This window comes from Hemiscyllium ocellatum, chromosome 3 (genome assembly GCF_020745735.1).
Source record: "Hemiscyllium ocellatum isolate sHemOce1 chromosome 3, sHemOce1.pat.X.cur, whole genome shotgun sequence".
Taxonomy (NCBI): Eukaryota; Metazoa; Chordata; class Chondrichthyes; order Orectolobiformes; family Hemiscylliidae; genus Hemiscyllium; species Hemiscyllium ocellatum.
This window is the reverse complement of record NC_083403.1, coordinates 101,067,867-101,086,060: the sequence shown is the minus strand read 5'-3', so window position 1 is coordinate 101,086,060 and position 18,194 is coordinate 101,067,867. Positions and strand designations below refer to the sequence as shown.

At 39.5% G+C, this 18,194-nt stretch overlaps 1 protein-coding gene across 12 annotated transcripts in view; it reads right to left on the bottom strand.

The window, feature by feature from the left end:
• Positions 1–18,194, bottom strand: part of dst (dystonin) — a 624,072-nt gene that overhangs the window by 61,999 nt on the left and 543,879 nt on the right. For all 12 annotated transcript variants that reach the window (XM_060852081.1, XM_060852129.1, XM_060852093.1 and 9 more), the window contains 10 exons: positions 16,792–16,893; positions 16,457–16,630; positions 15,980–16,135; positions 14,206–14,403; positions 13,013–13,141; positions 10,358–10,519; positions 9,483–9,638; positions 9,165–9,371; positions 5,856–5,975; positions 4,518–4,687 (listed from right to left, as the gene is read on the bottom strand). In XM_060852081.1, the coding sequence (XP_060708064.1) occupies positions 4,518–4,687; positions 5,856–5,975; positions 9,165–9,371; positions 9,483–9,638; positions 10,358–10,519; positions 13,013–13,141; positions 14,206–14,403; positions 15,980–16,135; positions 16,457–16,630; positions 16,792–16,893 (1,574 nt within the window). The remainder of the gene's footprint in view (positions 1–4,517; positions 4,688–5,855; positions 5,976–9,164; positions 9,372–9,482; positions 9,639–10,357; positions 10,520–13,012; positions 13,142–14,205; positions 14,404–15,979; positions 16,136–16,456; positions 16,631–16,791; positions 16,894–18,194) is intronic.

Sequence of the window (18,194 nt, the reverse complement as noted above, 5' to 3'; positions counted from 1 at the left end):
AAATCACTCATTCACTGGCCCTGTCATCAGTCAGTCTCTCAATTTCTTTGATATTTTTCCCTCTCCAAGACATCAATTTAATAAATTTGAACCCATGATCTCTCCTTTACCTAATCAAATGGCAGTACTCACACCACGTATTCAGAGCTGACTGTCTGTAAACCAATTAGAACAGGATAAATGCAGCACACCAAAGACAGAAACATGCAGGTGGCAACATTCCTTCCCATTCCCAACTTCATAATCTCCTCCCCTAATCCCCTACACCTCTTTGGCAGCTCCACCTTAACTGGCACCTTAACCTTAATCATCATTCTGATACTAGCTGTCAAGCCTATGCCTGACTGCCTCTGATACAAAGTCAGGAGTGGGTTGGATCTTTATTGAGTTAACTAGTTTGGGAACATTATATATCTGTAAACCTCCAAGCCAAGAAAAAAACCATCTCACACCACACAACCTTAGTGCACGAAAAAAAGATTGAGAACAAAGAAAAGCAAGAAAGAAAGGTAAAGGACAAATAAAAGAAGGGAATGTAATAATAAACAGAAATGAGTTTAAAGAGAAAAACAGAATGAAGGGGACAGCCCAGCACCCAAGTGCAAAAGATAAGGCTGAAACATTTGAAATCACTTTAAGCCATAGGACTGAGAAAATGATACCTCTTGGCTATTTCTGAGATCCTAGCATCATGGGTGCTAGTCTTCAGCCAATTCAATTTACTCCACATGATATCAAGAAATGATTGAAGGTGCCAGATACTACAAAGCTTATGGACCCTGACAGGATTCTTGCAAAAGGACTAAAGACTTTTGTCCTTAGCCAAGCTGTTCCAGAACAATTACAACTCTGGCATCCACCTAGTAATGTGGCCCTCAACAAGTTGGACAAATCAAACCTGGCGAATTACTATGTCATCACCACCATTTTCATGAGAACAATCGGGGATGGACAATAAATGCTGGACTAGTCAGTGGCAGCCACAATTAGCGAACAAATAATTTTAAAAAGTGCGAAGTGGAAGCCTGGCAGAAAAATACGTACAGGATAACATTTGAATTTTTTGTAATAACTAGGTAGATCCAAGTACGCAAAAATCAACTGCCTTTATTTTGAACTCTCAGTGGACCACGTGATGTGCAATGACATATGGCAGCGACGGCATCAGTCAGCAGTTTCAGGACTGAGTCTTGGAAAACTAAAACACAATGCAGCCCACATGGATACCCCAGTCAGGACAAAAATCGAGGATGGCACTCAAGATTTCATTTAAACTGAGCCAGTTGCTCAAGCTTTATAGACCGGGTGGAAAAACTAAAAGGAAAGTGAGATTCATAGTAACTATCAATTTTATGGTTGGCGCGAAGGGTCTGTTTCCATTCTGTATGACTCTACTAAAACAAAGGTTTCCACTTTGAAAGTTTCATGGGGCCCCACCATCCAGTCACATTAAATATTACCTAATCAAATGGCAGTACTCACACTACGTATTCAGAGCTGACTGTCTGAAAACCAACTTGAACCGAATAAATGCAGCACACCAAAGATAGAAACAAAACTGGTGAATCACTGTCCCATCACCACCACTTTCATGAGAGCAATCAGGGATGGACAATAAATGTTGGACTAGTCAGTGAACTTAGATGCAGAAAGTGTTGGGGTGTGTGTGTGTGTGTGTATGCAATCCAAGGGCAGTTAACAATTCTTATGGGCAAACATTCTTATTAACAGACCAAGCAGAATGCAGCCTGCTATCAGGTGCATCCTCCAGTAAGGCTAAATGCACCTTGAGATAGCACACCAATACTTCTACATGACTAACACACCCAATGGCAAATTCATACCTAAATTATTCCGACCAGTTACAGTAGATGGACAATTGCCCATGTCACAAATCGATACCGAACCTCTACATCTTTAACCATTATGTATATTAATGCTCATTCTTAATGTTATTGCCTTAATTTTATTAAAATATTCACCCAACTCATTTTAGAGAGTAACTAACTGTGATAACTGTTTCTGGTGGAAATCTACTTTGCATAAAAACAAAGTCAGTAATAGTGATAAGAGCGGTAGTGGTAGGGATAGAGGAGAGAAAGGAGAATCTCAGACAGTACCTCTGGCCGTTAGGCTGACAGTCTAAAATTAACAATTCCAGCTCTTTTTGAAATGCGTAGTGCCTCTGCGGTGAGAGGCTCTCAAGTCAATAAATGCTGTTTTTGGCAGATTGTTTGTCCAGTCAGAAAGAGATAGGTAAGATTTTAGCTGCACTCCATCATCCTGTAAACCCCTGGCCCCACCCACCAAAATCTTTAATAACACAAAAAGTTAGTCAAACATGGAAGTTGAAACTTGGAGGAAGACAACAGGTGTGTTCCTCTGCAACCTCGTGCTATAGAAAACTGCTTTACAAAAATCATGCTGTAGATGATTGTTAATAGAAAATCGTTATACCCATTCAGTAGAACGTTTGCGTCATCCAAAAATTCATCAATTGTGTTATAGCCAATTCACGCTGACGAGATGTGCATTATAGCAGAACAACCTGTAGCTGACCATTGATATCTGTGCCCTTCCCACAAACTCATCAACTCTATGGCCAGATGAAATGATCATCAATGTCCCAGCCAATTATAGGGTTGCCGAATGTGTGTCATAGAATCATAGAGATGTACAGCATGGAAACAGACTCTTCCATCCAACTAGTCCATGCTGATCAGATAGCCTAAATTAACCTTGTCCCATTTGCTGCATTTAGCCCATGTCCCTCTAAGCCGTTCCTACTTATATACCCATCCAGATGCCTTTTAAATGTTGTAATTGTACTAGCCTCCACCACTTCCTCTGGCAGTTCATTCCATACATGTGAGTGGAAACAAAGTGTTTCATCAGGATTCTCCAACCATTGTGGGGTAGGCTTGATGGACCTGCTGGCCAACTGCCATATATTGGTAGCGCTTGATTATTCTTGGATGTCAAGTTGCACTTGAGGTTATGTTTAAACTTTAGCCATAGTTCCATAAGCTCATTCCTAGGAGCATCCAGCAAAGTTTCCAACAATCTACTCCCTGCTGGCACAGAATAAAACAAAACAAACCCACAAAAAACCCTGAAAATCGTTTACATCAAAAACAATAACAAACATCAAGATATTCTCAAAGCTTTAATCTGATCACTTGACTGGTCGACTGTTTCATTAAGAACGCCGTTTGAAATCTTTAGTCATGATTTCAAGTAATAAAGATTCAAAGTGAATGTTTTAGAAAAATTAAAGCTTTCTGCATAATTCGGTTTATGAATTTCTTTGAAAACTATCAGCTAATCATTAAAACTGCAGTATCATAGACTGCAAATACTGGGGCCAAATGAGGAAAATCAACTCAGAATTTAAAAGTAGCTGCAGAGAGGGAAATGGGATTTGTAAAATTTTGAAGTCTTTGCATCTTTGTTACCAGATCTGAAGCACACCTGTGTAACTAAGCCAACTGGTTTTAACCTAAATGTAGCTCAATTACATTCGCAAAACTTATTTTCCAGAGAAAACTGAAGATACATTGGTAATGTTGCTTCTAAATTAGTACTTTTATGCAAATATGCATGAGAGATAATACTCCAACAATTATCACAATAGGACATCTTTGGTTAATTCCATTTATTGTCTTCCAATGCAAAATATTACAACCCTCCTTAATGGTCTAAACATTTTTGCCTCATTATAACAATCCCTACAGTGTTCATGATTAGATAATTCAATTTTCTTGTACTTCCACAATGGGATTTCTTCCCAAAGGAGCCATAAACAGATAGTATGACAGACTGTCACATTGTACAAGGGCAACATGGATAGCTAGTTAAGCACCAGGAGGCTAAACTAACGACCTTCCAAATGCACAGGAATAGACGGTCTACAAATCGGACAATGCTAATCTTCCCAATAAATCATCAACAAAGATCTCAGACAAATCTATCATTCTGGCAAGCACATGTTGACTAGATCAAAGATTCAACTTGCAGGCACTGAAGTATTTTTATTCTGAAGGGGAGATTTCAAAGTCAGACCTGAACCTTGTGCTGAATTTAGATATTTGTGGTCGTAACTCACTGGGAAGTCTCCTATGTTGTTAAGTCTTGAGACAAGCAATAAAAAATGGTGCATAAAGTCAACGCTCGGAAATACAAGATTTTCTCAGCTTTGAAACTTCCAAAGAAAATTGTATTTTTATAGCAAATTACTGAAGCAAGAGAAGGAAGTCAAAATAAGCCGGAAAGTAAAGACATGGTTCAAAACTACAATATTTGGCAACTCACATTTAAACTCTGTACTGAACATCTGTGTGCCAACAATAACTGTTATCACATTCAAGCATTTGTTCAGGGTTTTCTCGGGGTAAATCATTCACACTGCCATTTACTCTTGTTTCGGAGACAAACTAATGAACTACTTTTACAATGTTGCCAGATTCAAAAAGTACAACTTTCTTGCAGTTCAAAACTTTCTGTAATTACTTTGTTACCTTTCCACTGACTTTCCGCACACCGTGTCCCACTTGTCCCTAAGTTCACTCAACATGTCATCGAGCTTTTGGTGGTCATCAGCCAGAGTTGTCTTCTCTTTTAAAGAACGACCGGTTCTTACTGTAGTGTCGTACACTGAATGCTTTGCTCCGAGCCCTTTCTGGAACTCCTGTGTTTGGTAACAAATAAATCAATAAAAGGCTTTATTAAATGGATAAACATTGCAAGGCAGCCAATTTGCTTGAATTATTCTTTGCAGCTACAATCATAAAGAATAAAGGACAATTAACGATAATCTGAGTTAGGAGTCCAAAAGCCTCTGAGATAGGAAATTCATTCTGAAGTTTCTCCCTAGAAAATCAAAACAATAATATTAACCAGTTTTAGAGAGCTTTTGAAGCATGGAAAGAGGTCCTTCAGTCCATCATATCATCAAACATCCATATATTATGCAGCCATTTTCCAGCACTCCCACTGGTTTGTAACCTTGTATACTATGCCGTTTCAAGTGTTCATTTAAATAGGTCTTAATTGTCTTGAGGGTTCCCATCTCTACCACCCATTTAGGCATTGAGTTTCAAATATCCATTACACCTTGGTGAAAGTTTTCTTTCCCACAAATCCCATCTAAACTTCCTACTCCTTACCTTAAAACAGTCTCCTGGTTACAGACACCTCGACTAGGTGGAAAATCTTCTCCCTATCTACCCTGTCAATGCCCCTTTAAAGTTTGGACACCGTAATCATGTAAGCTTCTTAAATTTTCTCTGCTCTGAAGAAGATAGGCTTGGATTATCTAGTCTCTCTTGATAGCTGAATCACTTCAGCCCAGGTAATATCCTGTTGAATCACCTTTGCACCCTCTCTAGTGTAATCGCATCCTTCCCACAGTGTAGTGACCAGAATTGCACACTATTGTGGGTGTGCTTTAACTCAAATTATACACAGCTTCAGGGGGATTAGTGGGATCTGAATGCCATATATTCTGACTATAGAGTAGCCCATTGGCTGTTGGCAGCATCTTGAAGATGTGAAAAGTACATTATGAATGTAAATTCTTTTTATTTGAGCTTAGGAGAAACACTTGTACTTATATAGTTCTGTCACAACCTCAATACACCTTAAACTCTTTACAGTCAATGTAGTATTCTTAAACTGCAGTCACTGGTTTAATGTGGGAAATGCAGCAGCCAATTTGCTGACAAGCTCCCAAAAATCATCTATTTTTAGGTGTTGCTTAGTGTTTAGCGAGTTTAACATCTCATGTGAGTGAGTGAGTGAGTGAGTGAGAGAAAGATACTTTTGACCCTCTAATAAATAATTGAGATATATGTTACCTTGTGGTTGGAAAGCTGCATTTTCACTTTGTCTGGATCATTAGCAATTTCAAGGTCAGAATCCAGGTTTTTTTCTGAATCTTCCAACCATTCCATCAATTTCTTCCATGCCTCTTGGAACTATTGTCAATTGATAAAAAAAAAATCATCAACATTGTTTTAAAATAACATCCTATTTTACTTGAAAAGCTCCGGTAACATCCAGGAGCTTACAATATTTTGTGGAAGCTTAGAAAGAACAATTAGAACAAATATTAGAATGACTTCAATGACCAAAACGAACAATTCAAAACTGATGAAGGGCTTATGCCCGAAACGTCGAATTTCCTATTCCTTGGATGCTGCCTAACCTGCTGTGCTTTAACCAGCAACACATTTTCAGCTGTGATCTCCAGCATCTGCAGACCTCATTTTTTACCCCAATTCAAAACTATAGGCAGTTCTCCTATAAGGCTCATTGATTAAATGAGATTTGTCTGTAAGACGATTTGTGAATTGCCGACTTTTTTTATAAAGCAAACTCTCGTTCGCTATGACATGATTCGCGTTACTAGCACTAAGTGCTGGTACGTGTGCTTTCTCATGAAGAGTTTTATGAAAGGCATTGTGAAATGTTTGTGCCAGTGGACTTGGAAAAGCACCATGAAAATGTGTCTACAGCCCAAGGACAAGAAGCTGGGAGCAATCTGTTAATTAAAAAGCTTAGAGTTGAGGGACCAGTGAAATTTCATTGCAATTGACTATCAGTAAAAGGACTGTGTTGAGGGACAGTTTGAAGCTTGGCTTTGTTGTTTAAAAGCTTTTTTTCTCTGTCGTTTAAAAAATATGTTAAAGAATATCTGCAGACTCATATGAGTCAGTTTCAGTGACCAATCACTATGGTAACCAATTACAATAACATACCAGTACAGGGGTTTGAACATGGTTGGTCAGCTGCTCAGGATGGTGATTGTCAGGAGGGTGAGGGAGCGAAAGGTGGGTGGCATACTGTTACTTTTGGTGCATGAGTGGAAATGTCCTGAGTGGGTGAGTTGGCTATGCAGAAGAGATTTAGCGTTAGTCAGGTCAGATCTTACTGAGGATTATAGTGGGGACGAACTTGCAGGAAATTGTGGATATAGCAGCAAACGTAGAGTGAGTGTGAGATAGCAAGGAGAAGATGGTGGCACTTTCACTGGCAGAGTAGAGAAGGTCATTAATCTTTTCCCTACATTCTGATCATTCAAATGGTTGAGACTGCACTGGTCTGGATGATAGGTCTAGTCTAAACCAGATTTGCTTGGTTCCAGTAGAACAGCATTCTCCGTTAGCCTGGGAGACAAAGATGTCTTACCTCTGCATCACCCCATCCCCATGAGTACCAACTCCATGTCACTGCCCTCAAAGAGAGGCACCAATGTTCCATTGTCTGCCATATCCAGGGCCAATGTCAGGAAATATGCAGGGCAACTCCAGACTCTCAGCTCTTGTCTGGGTGCACAATATCTTTTTCAAGTTGGTGCTGCGCCATGGATGTCGGTTAATTCTGGAATATCCAGGAAGTGTTGAGTTGTTTTGGAAATGGCACATGCTACAAAGGTGCTAGAATGTGAGAGAGGAGCAGCAAAGGGTGGCTAGAATGTGAGAGAGGAGCAGCAAAGGGTGGGATAGCTAATCAATCAGGCAGGTTTGATAAAATAAGGTGATAGAAGTCCCCAAGCATCATGATGTGAATCCCTCTGAGAAACTTGACAACACTGACAATTAGCGAAAGAAATTAAGATTCAGCCCTTGATTTATCAAGGCAGATTTCATTCTAAGATCTGACTTGTGCAGTGTCACCATTAGATGGGATCAGAAGACTGGTTATAATGTAGTGCAGCCAGCAGGTATAGATGCCAATTGAGTAATCAGTTGAAGATTCTGATGAATTGCACTACACAGTACCATATCATAGGTCAAAATTTACCCAGATTGTGCTATTGTTTGTGTTAGGCTAACTATCATTTTTGTTTCAACTTTTACATGTATTTTTGGTGATTTGCTCCAACCCTGTTTTCCTCATAAGCCCCACGATTTTCTATATAACATGGCATCACATGGGAACACAACTACGACATTATAGGAAAACTACCTGTTATCATAAAATTATAATCTGCAAGAGAAAATATTCCTGTTATTTCACTTTGAATTTACTGTTTCCTCTCCAGTTTATTTAATATATTTCCATGTAATGTTGAAAGGTTAATGAACAAGTCAAAGTGAAAGGTTAAGGGCTCCAGGAAGTCAAACCTGAAAGTGCAAGCATTCAGGAGGTCAGTTTGAAATTCAGAATTAGGAGCACTGTCTCAAATTGCTATTGAGAGCAGCCTGATTAATTCATCCCATGATCTCATCCATTTGTCTGTATGCCTCAACTTTGCTTGATGCTGTTCTCTTTGATCTCCCCAAAGGATTCAGATAACATCAACGGTAAAGGTTGTGTGTGAACTCAGATCCCGCTTCTAAACAGCAATTTGGCTTCTATCTTTAAATTTTTTTTCACCATCTTGATCCAAATAGGAAATTAGAACTTATGCATACATTTTCCATGAAGCAGCAAAGATATTTCATGCTCTTTACTCTTTGGCAAATGTGAGTGCATCCACAATCATAAGTATAAGACAGTCAGTCATAATTCCAATAGGGAATTCAGAATAAATGTTTCTACCCAGACAGCAATGAGAAGGTGGGACCTACTATTACACAGAAGGTTTAAAGGGTGAACAGCAATGGCCCATTTAAGGGAAAGCTATGTAAGTTCTGGATGTAAGTTTGCTCACTGAGCTGGAAGGTTTGTTTTCAGATGGCTCGTCACCATACTTGGTAACATCATCAATGAGCCTCCGGTGAAAACGAACCTGCCAGCTCAGTGAGCAAACTTACATCCAGAACCTCAACCTGAACTACAAATCTTCTCAAAACTCGTTAGGTATATAAGTGTATGAAAGAGAAAAGAGTAAATGGTGATAGGGTTAGGTAATGAAAGGTGGGACTAAGCTTATGAGGAATATTGGGTGGAATAGTTTTTTTTCTCTGATGTGAAGTCTATGTAGTAACAGAGGCTGGAGAGAGAAAGAAGACCTCTTGAGCACTTCAGAAGTACGTTAGTGTTATATGATCAAAGAGACAGCAGTTAGTAATAAAGAATATAAACGCTAGACTTGTTAAACATTTTAGGAGATCACACCTCTAGAAACTTTGACTTAATTATTATCCTCTTGATAAAAATAAAAAGTTTTACACACAATTTTAGCCTGTTCCAATACATTCGTCTGTAAGTTCCTTTACCTGTTTAGCACGTTTCCTTGCATCATCTAGTCCTCTTCCCCTGTCAACAGAACGCTGCACAACCTTCTCCCATCGAGCTTGAACACTGATCAGTAAATTTTTAATGAGTACCACATCCTGCTTCTGACTGAAGTACTTCAGGTGGGTCCCAGTCTTATCCAGTTCAATTATTTTTTCACGGTGTGAGTTGACTTCATTGGCAAAAACCTGAAAATGGATAAATATGATCGCAAAATGTGTTTGTTCAATGCAGCAAAGATCAGGTTTTTTTCTCAAAGAAATTTTGACATTTCTTGAACTTCATCTCAGGTCATTTACCTTGTGTTCATCAATTTGGAACAAAATCGTGTCCAAAATAAGACTTGGCGGAGAAGCTAATGTCAAAGTTTGCTCTGCTTGGGTCAACCAATTGATGAAATCTTGAAGTGAATTGTGAAACTCTGTGGCTAAGTTGAGGGCCTCCTCCAGTTTAACCTGCATATAATGAGATAGTGGTCAATTGATCAACCTTCATAATTGCTACGTGTCCATTGAAAGCACACATTATTCTTTCCTCAAATTACAACACGAACTACACTTCAGAAATTTGCCTACGAGACATCTTGGAATTTATCAAGGTTACAAAATATGCTTGTTTGTTCTTTCTCTTTACTATGTATTTAAAGTGAAGAATATCAGGAGCGAGGAGTGGAACATTTTCCACTTTGAAATCCAGTACCAGCATCAGGTACTCTCAATTTAGGTACAGCAGTGTTCAATGCAGGTAAAGCTCCTTCTACTCTGCTCCAACAACATATCTCAACCTATTCCTCAGAAATGTCCATGTTCTCTATACTTCATCACACTTTTCCATTTCCCACAGCGAAGCAATGTCTGTGATTCCCCGACCTGAGATCACCTATTTAACGGCAAGTTTTCATATTACCACCTCTGAAACATCTTCTTGTCTACAATGACCCAAGCATATTATGTAGTGTTCAAATTCCAGTTTCAATTTCATGTTTCCTTATAAATGAAAAATTGCCTCATAATGCTTTGGGCTGCTTTACATTATTAGTTATATTAATGCAGTTGTTGTTTTAATTGAACTTTTAAACAAGGGATAAGAAACTGCTTTAATGTATTAAAAACTGAGAAAAATATTTGAAACATTTTTACACAATTTCACATTGGTAAAATACACACTGTTGTACCTTTCGTTCATTTAGTTTTACTTCAACCGATTCCCATCTTTCCTTTAGATTGTTGATGCCTTGCTCCACGTTACTATCATCAAGACCCTTATAGCTCAGCTGCCCCTTATTTATCAGGTCCTTGTAGATCTCCTCTTTGCTTTCAAATGCAGCACAGAGTTCCTAGTTGAACATATATATTACCTTGTTAATTGTGAGTGTTCACACATATACACATGTTTACACATTTACCACTGAGGACAAGTTGGAATACTTCATTTGTACAGGTCCTAGCTATAACTTATCTATGTTCACTTCTGACCTTGAACAAATAAGGCACATATTCATCATAGTCTTGGACTTTATTCCCTTGGGTTTAGAAGGTGATGGGGTAACCTTTTTTAAAAATGTTCACGGGATGAAGGAATTCCTGGCTAGACAGCGTGTATTGCATAACCCCGACTGTCCTGGAAAATGAAGCTATGTGCTGAACCTTGCTGCAATTCATATGGTGTGGGAACATCCACAGCACCATTAGGAAAAGAATTTCAGGATATTGACCCAATGACCATGTCGGAACAGCGATATATTTTCCAGTCAGGATTGTATATGACTTGAAGGAAAACTTGTAGGAGATGATCCCATGTATCTCCTGCCCTTGACCTTCAAGGTGAGGTGTTCAAAATGACAGATGGGTAGTCAGAATGAAATAGAATCAGGCTATGGAGGACTGAAATCAGAAAAAAAAATTCTTATAAATGAGGAATGAAATCTGGAACTGTTCCTCAGAGAGGATGTGAATTATGGCGAGGGAGGGGAAGGAAGGTGGTGGCTGTGTAGTTGGACTTTTCAAAGCTAAAACTGGTAGATTGGTTGGGTATGAGTAGGAAAGGATATGGATCACTGATGGGCAAATAGGTTATGATCTGAGTGGTCTAACTAGCATAGAATAGAATGGTCTCCACTTTTTTCCAAATTCAATGACCTGTGTTTTTATCTAACCAGAGTGATGCCAGCATTTATTGCTATGTGTTTGGAGTCACATGTAAACCAGATCAAATTAAATTGACAGATGTTCTTCTTTAAAAGGATATCAGCTAACTTGATGTTTTTTAAAAATAACAATTGACGGTGGTTATGTAGTTTCTATTGGGATAGCTTTTTCTTTCAGAGTTTTATTGATTTGACTTTCATCAAATTGATGTTAAAAATTCATCTGGTTCACTAATGTCCTTTAGGGAAATAAGTTTGCCATCTCACCTGATCTGCCTAAATGTGATTCCTGACCAACATAAATATGGTTGATCCTTAATTACCCTGTTAAACAGTAAAGTAATTCACTCAATTCAAGGGCAATCAGTGATGGGCAACAAATTCTGGCTTTGCCAGCGATGCCCACATTCCATGACAGAGTAAAGAATAAATAAAATGTAGTTAATTTAACCAGAGCAAATTCCCACAAATATCAATGAAAAATGTTGAAAAATCATCTTTAATGACAATTTTGAATGGTACATATCGACAACTAGGAAACCGCTTCCTTCTTTTCATCATGTGTCATGAAATCCTTCACATGGTTTCACTTTCTGTGCAAAAGATGGCACCTTCATTGGTTCAGTAATTAGAGTTAGATTGATGGCCTAGATTTACATGCCTAATCGGGCTTAAACTATGATTTTCTGATTCAGGTTACAATTGTGTTACAATTGACAACAGTATTTTCTTTGCCTCCTTACAATGGAAGAAAATTGGTATAATATGCATTCATAGAAATAAAAGTTAAAAATCACAAAACACCAGGTTATAGTCCAACAGGTTTAATTGGAAGCACACTAGCTTTCGGAGCGACGCTCCTTCATCAGGTGACAACTACCTGTTAAACTATAACCTGGTGTTGTGTGATTTTTAACTTTGTGCACCCCAGTCCAACACCGGCATCTCCAAATCATATAAATAAAAGTTTTAGTTTCTATAATAACAAGAAATGCAAGCTTTCCAGTCTTCTGGAGAATTTTTCAAGTTGTACAAAAGGAAGTCCCACTGAAGCCACTTAGGTGCTTTGCTCTCTTTTAGGAGCATCATTCAACACAAGTCACAGTGGTTCAGTGGTTAGCACTGCTGCCTCTCAGCACCAGGGACTGGGTTCGATTCTAGCCTTGGGCGTCAGTCTGTCCGGAGTTTGCACATTCTCCCCGTGTCTGCGTGGGTTTCCTCTGGGTGCTCCAGTTTCCTTCCACAGTCCAAAGATGTGCAAGTCAGGTTAATTGGCCATGCTAGATTGCCCATAGTACTCAAGCATGTATAGGTGAGGGGCATTAGTCAGGGGAAAATGTAGAACAATACAAAGTTGGGGAATGAGTCTGTGTGGGATATTCTTTGGAGGGGCAGTGTGGACTTGTTGGGCTAAATGGTCTGTTTCCACACTGTGGGGATTCAATTATTGATTCTATGAAGTCAATAAGATGCTAGAACATGAACTGGGATTCACAATTCAGTCAAGGATGTTCACCAGAACAATGAGCCCACAATTCAAATAAAGCATTATTTTCAGCACAAGAGCCTTTTGCCGTCATTAAGTAATGCAACTTTGTTCCTGTTCATTATTTAGACACACAAAATTCTTCCAGTTCTGTAACTAAACCATCTGAACAGCCTTTGTTACTGAACAATACGTACCAGATGAACGTTAAGTTGCTCCCTGGCAGTTTCTGGCAAACCTCCAACAGGTTTTGATGCTGACAGCTGACGGTCAATGTCTACCAGCCAGCGCTGCATATTTTCAATCTCGCTCTGGAAACCTTGAGCCTGTATAATATAAAGAAACTACATTATAATCTTCAGCTGACCAGGATATAAGAAACAGAAATCATCCCACCCCTGCAACCTAAATGATAACTGCAGTTTCTCTGAAAGCAATTTAGTTAAGGTCATTGATCTTGTCCAAGCTGTGATGCTGGGGGCAGCCAAGGCTAGCAAAGGCAACTTTTATTCAAAGGTGATGCAACTCTGAGTAGTGTCAAAGAAAGGGACAGTCTGATAGCTCATCTTTACTCACAGATTATAGTCAGTTCACCCAGGAAGGCCATTAGACCAAGGGAGAATAAACTTGACTCACAGGAATGTGAGGAAGAACCTTTTTTTTTAAAAACACAGTGAACGGTAATGACCTGCAACATGCTGCCCATGAGGACAGTGGAAACAACTAACATTTTCAAAAAGGAATTTGGATGGGCACTTGAGAAAAATAAACATACAGAGCTGCAGTAATTGAGTGAGGAGTGGGACTGATTGGACTGTTCCGAGGGGAGACAGCAGTGACTCAAGGGTCGAACAGTCTCCATTTATGGCGCAAAGCGAATAGCAGTGCGAGAGGAAAGGAACTAGCTCAGCACCATATTTCCAGTGGTTGGTGAGAAGCAGCTGAACTGATGTTCATCCCTAAGCTACTAGGGACATCTTTTATTATGGGGAACTAAAGGGGAGAAGAAAAAGCAAGTTCCTGGGTAGAAAAAAGGATTTGGCATCAAGACATTCAACGTCTGTCCTCTTTAGCTATTTAAATATTTTTCAGCCACCATTTCCCGATTGATTCCAACAGTAGTATAATCAGGAACAGAATCTCTCTCCCTCTCTCTTAGTTGGTGCTAGTAAACCAGCCCAAAACTAAAAGCTATGAATTAACTTTGATTTGTATCACTGGTTCTGAAGTATCCTGAATCTTTCTCTCATACATTACTATTGCTCTTCATCATGATCACCTGAGAGGTTGGATTCCTAAAGCCCCAGTTAAGATTTTTGCAATTGCAGTCTGTAGCACCTTTCAGTCTGGGCTCAAGTCAGCTTGTGACAAATTTGTGACCCTGCCTTACCTGGATGAGAGAGTAATGCAGTTGCTGTTGCCGTTGCTCGGTTTGTTCCAGGACATTGTTCCAGCGCTGGTTCAGGATTTCTAGCTTGCTCTGCAGGCTGCTGGCTTCTTCCCCATCACTCGATTCGAGCAGATCATTTCCGGCTTTGTTCACAGTTTCCACAGTGGACTTGTGCGCGAGGACATCGTTCTGTAGAACCTAAAGTATAAAAGGCATTTGTAGCAGATTTGAGTCACGACTCTGGCAGTCCAATGAGATGTGAATCACAGAAGTTAATAATAGTTTCAGACTTGGTTCTGAATTGGTGATTTCAAAACAGGGCACTGGAGAAATGAGAAAATTGGGCTCAGTAACAGGACAGAAAGCAGCCTCAGCACTTCAATCACAATCCAGCAACTCCAGTCAGATGTATTTGTGACCACTGGATTCCAGAGCTTGAGCTCTTGGATGACCCCATAGTTGGTAGCCAGTGAATGCTAAGACACACATTAAAAATATTTTTTGAAAACAACTTCTACTATTAGAAAGGAACGGTGAAAAGTAGTGAGAAAAAAAAGTGACCAACAGTTAATTAGCTGGGGGGTAGTCACACCACATAGGTTGGTGAGAAGCAGCTTCAGCTTTGTACAATGCAAATTAAATCTTAAACCTTAATGAACTCCAAATTGAGGCAGAATAAGAAACTCTTTCAGGGAGTGCCTCTTCTGCAAGGATCAGGCCTAATCGCTAGCTTTCGCTTGCACTTGCACTGAAAACACAGTGTTGGAGTATCATAAAAGCACTCAGCTGGGAGTATGACATAATTACTTGTTGAAAATACAATACCAGCTATACTGTCTTTGTTTCCTAAAACTGCACACCAAGTGGACAACTTGTGGCAGAAGGCTTCCATTAAAATAATTTAGCAATGCATTGTAGCACTTTCCCTTTCCTTCATAAAAAAGCTTCTTTGCCACATTAAAATACATATGCAAATATATAATAGCAAAACATTATAAACACAAGTGAAATGGTTGAGAAGGTTTTGGGATTCCTTCCCAGCATGTTCAGTTCCTCTAGTTCCGTGACCTAGCATCTGTGATGTTTCCTCTTTTAGGTAATGACTGACCTGCTGGGCGTTCCCAGCACTCTTTATTCTTACTGTCTGTAACGTCGATAGGCTGCACTGCCCATTTCATCCATTACCAGGTCAAATGTTATGGTGACTCTGTCACACTGATTGTTTGAGAACAGAGTGAAGCAACACAATTTTAAATCAAAGAGATCATGAATCAACATACTGGATTTTAGACAGGGCAAACTGTGAACACATTAGCAACTAGGTTGTTGGTTTAAAAAAGCAAATTGAATGGGAATTGGATTATGGTGCAAAAGTAGGGACTTTGGCACTAAAAGCTAGCACAGTGGGCTGAATGGCTTCCATCTATGCTGTATTATTCTATAATTAACTGATTACATAAATTGCAAGGATGCAATCCACATTTTAGGTGGGGGTAAAGGCTAATTTTATTAAATGGCCAGCTTGCGATTCTGATTGACAACAACAACTCAGAAGTTGAATTTCTGTTCTGTTTGAGGTAGACTTAGGGCCTGCCTTCTCATCCCGATCCAGAATAAATATTTAAGCAGTTCGCTGTGTGATTCAGTAAATAATCATCAAGGGCCTGTCTGCCGACAAAGAACTTAAGATGGCAAATTGCGTGTTATCCTGACAATTGAAGACTTAAAAAGTCAAACTGAAATGCCAGTGATACAGAAAAATTGCATTACATACGTGATGTTTCGCAATTGCGATTTCAATGGCTTTAGGATCTCCACCAACAGCTTTCTGTTCATTTAGTAGCTCCTCAGTGTGGGTCAGCCAAGTCATCAGCTCATCCAGGGCATGCTGGAACTGCCCCAGAGCCAACAGAGCACCTTCCAGTTTATGCTGCAGTTACAAATGAATTAGCAATTTTATCACAATGTATTCAACACCACTTAAACCTATGGAATCATTAAAATCAAAATGAACATGTGCAAGTTCAATCTGGAACGAATTAGGTGCCATTTCAAGGGATAACTGAATTTTTCATTTGTTAAATCACTCAGACACAAGAGTAAGCATTATAATGATCATTTTAGCTTCAATATGATACCCAATATTAAAAGATATAGAGTTTGGTAATAGATAATACTTTAGGTTGTGCCTTTTAAGATGAGAAGGTATTTGGGAGAATGGGATGGTTAACATACATACATACATACTTACTTGTCTGTTGACAATTTTCTCATCCAGATTTTCCCAGAGATGTTTCAACTCATGAAGAGGCTCCTGTACAACACGCTTGTCATCATCTTCACTCACTTTCTTCAGTAACAGTTCTCCCTGATGGTTCAGTCGTTCCATCTCTATTTGCTGCTGGTATGCCTCGGTCTTAAATTGCTATTAAAAATTCAGAAATGCACAAATATCACAGGATCTGCATATGTGTCGACAATGCTCCTTTCAAATTCACACAAATTTAGCAACTACTAAAACCATAACTGACAATGATCTTCAATGCTGTTCATCTACACAGCTGCAAATAATACAGATTTACGTACCTTGAGTTCAGCAATTTGTTGCTTCACTGTTTCAAGATCTGTACCAATTGGAGGTAGAGTATTTAACTTAGTCTCTGCAATATCCATCCAATCAAACATGGCCTGAATTTAAAATAGAAAACAGTAGATGTATTTTGTGGATCAGTATATCCAATACAATATCCGACTGCAGTAGGCTGAGGCAGAGTTTTAAAGGATTTTTGTGGCTCGCAGTGATTACTGATGCTTGGATGGGAGTCTTTTGTTAGAATTCCTACAATGTTGAAACAGGCCATTCTGCTCAACACATCCACACTGAGTCTTCAAACAGCATCCTACCCAGGGACTATCCTTCTCCCTTATTCCTGCAATCCTACATTTCAAATGGCTAACATACCTAACCTACACAACCTTGGACACTCTGGGCTAAATTAACATACCAATCCACCTAACTTACACACCTTTTAACTGTGGGAGGAAACCAGAGTACCTGGAGGAAACCCACTCAGACATGGGGAGAGTATGCAAACTCCACAGAGACAGTCATCCAAGGGTGGAATTGAACCCAGGTCACTGGCGTTGTGAAGGAGCAGTGCTAACCACTGAGTCACTGTGCCACCATGAAGAAAATTACTGGGACCTGCTTTAGTCATGTTTGTTCTTAAATGTACAGTTTGTGGTGTGTTCCATCATACTATTCCTGCACAGTAAAATTTATTTCATTTGTATAAAGCATTGAATCTTGTGAATTCACTCTATGAATTAGGAACTGGGATTTTAATTCTATCTACTTTTACAACCTGGACCCTAAATGAATTGTAACAAATTTGGGAACCATAAGACATAGGAAGTGGAAGTAAGGCCATTCGGCCCATTGAGTCCACTCCGTTATTCAATCATGGCTGATGGGCATTTCAACTCCACTTACCAGCGTTCTCCCCGTAGCCCTTAATTCCTCGAGACAACAAGAATCTCTGCCTTGAAGACATTTAGCATCCCAGCCTCCACTGCACTCCGTGGCAATGAATTCCACAGGCCCACCACCCTCTGGCTGAAGAAAAGTCTCCGCGTTTCTGTTCTGAATTGACCCCCTCTAATTCTAAGGCTGTGTCCACGGGTCCTAGTCTCCTCGCCTAATGGAAACAATTTCCTAGCGTCCACCCTTTCCAAGCCATGTATTATCTTGTACGTGTAAAAAGTGAGGTCTGCAGATGCTGGAGATCAGAGATGAAAATGTGTTGCTGGTTAAAGCGCAGCAGGTCAGGCAGCATCCAAGGAACAGGAAATTCGACGTTTCGGGCATAAGCCCTTCATCAGGAATGAGGAAAGTGTGTCCAGCAGGCTAAGATAAAAGGTAGGGAGGAGGGACTTGGGGGAGGGGCAATAGAGATGTGATAGATGGAAGGAGGTCAAGGTGAGGGTGA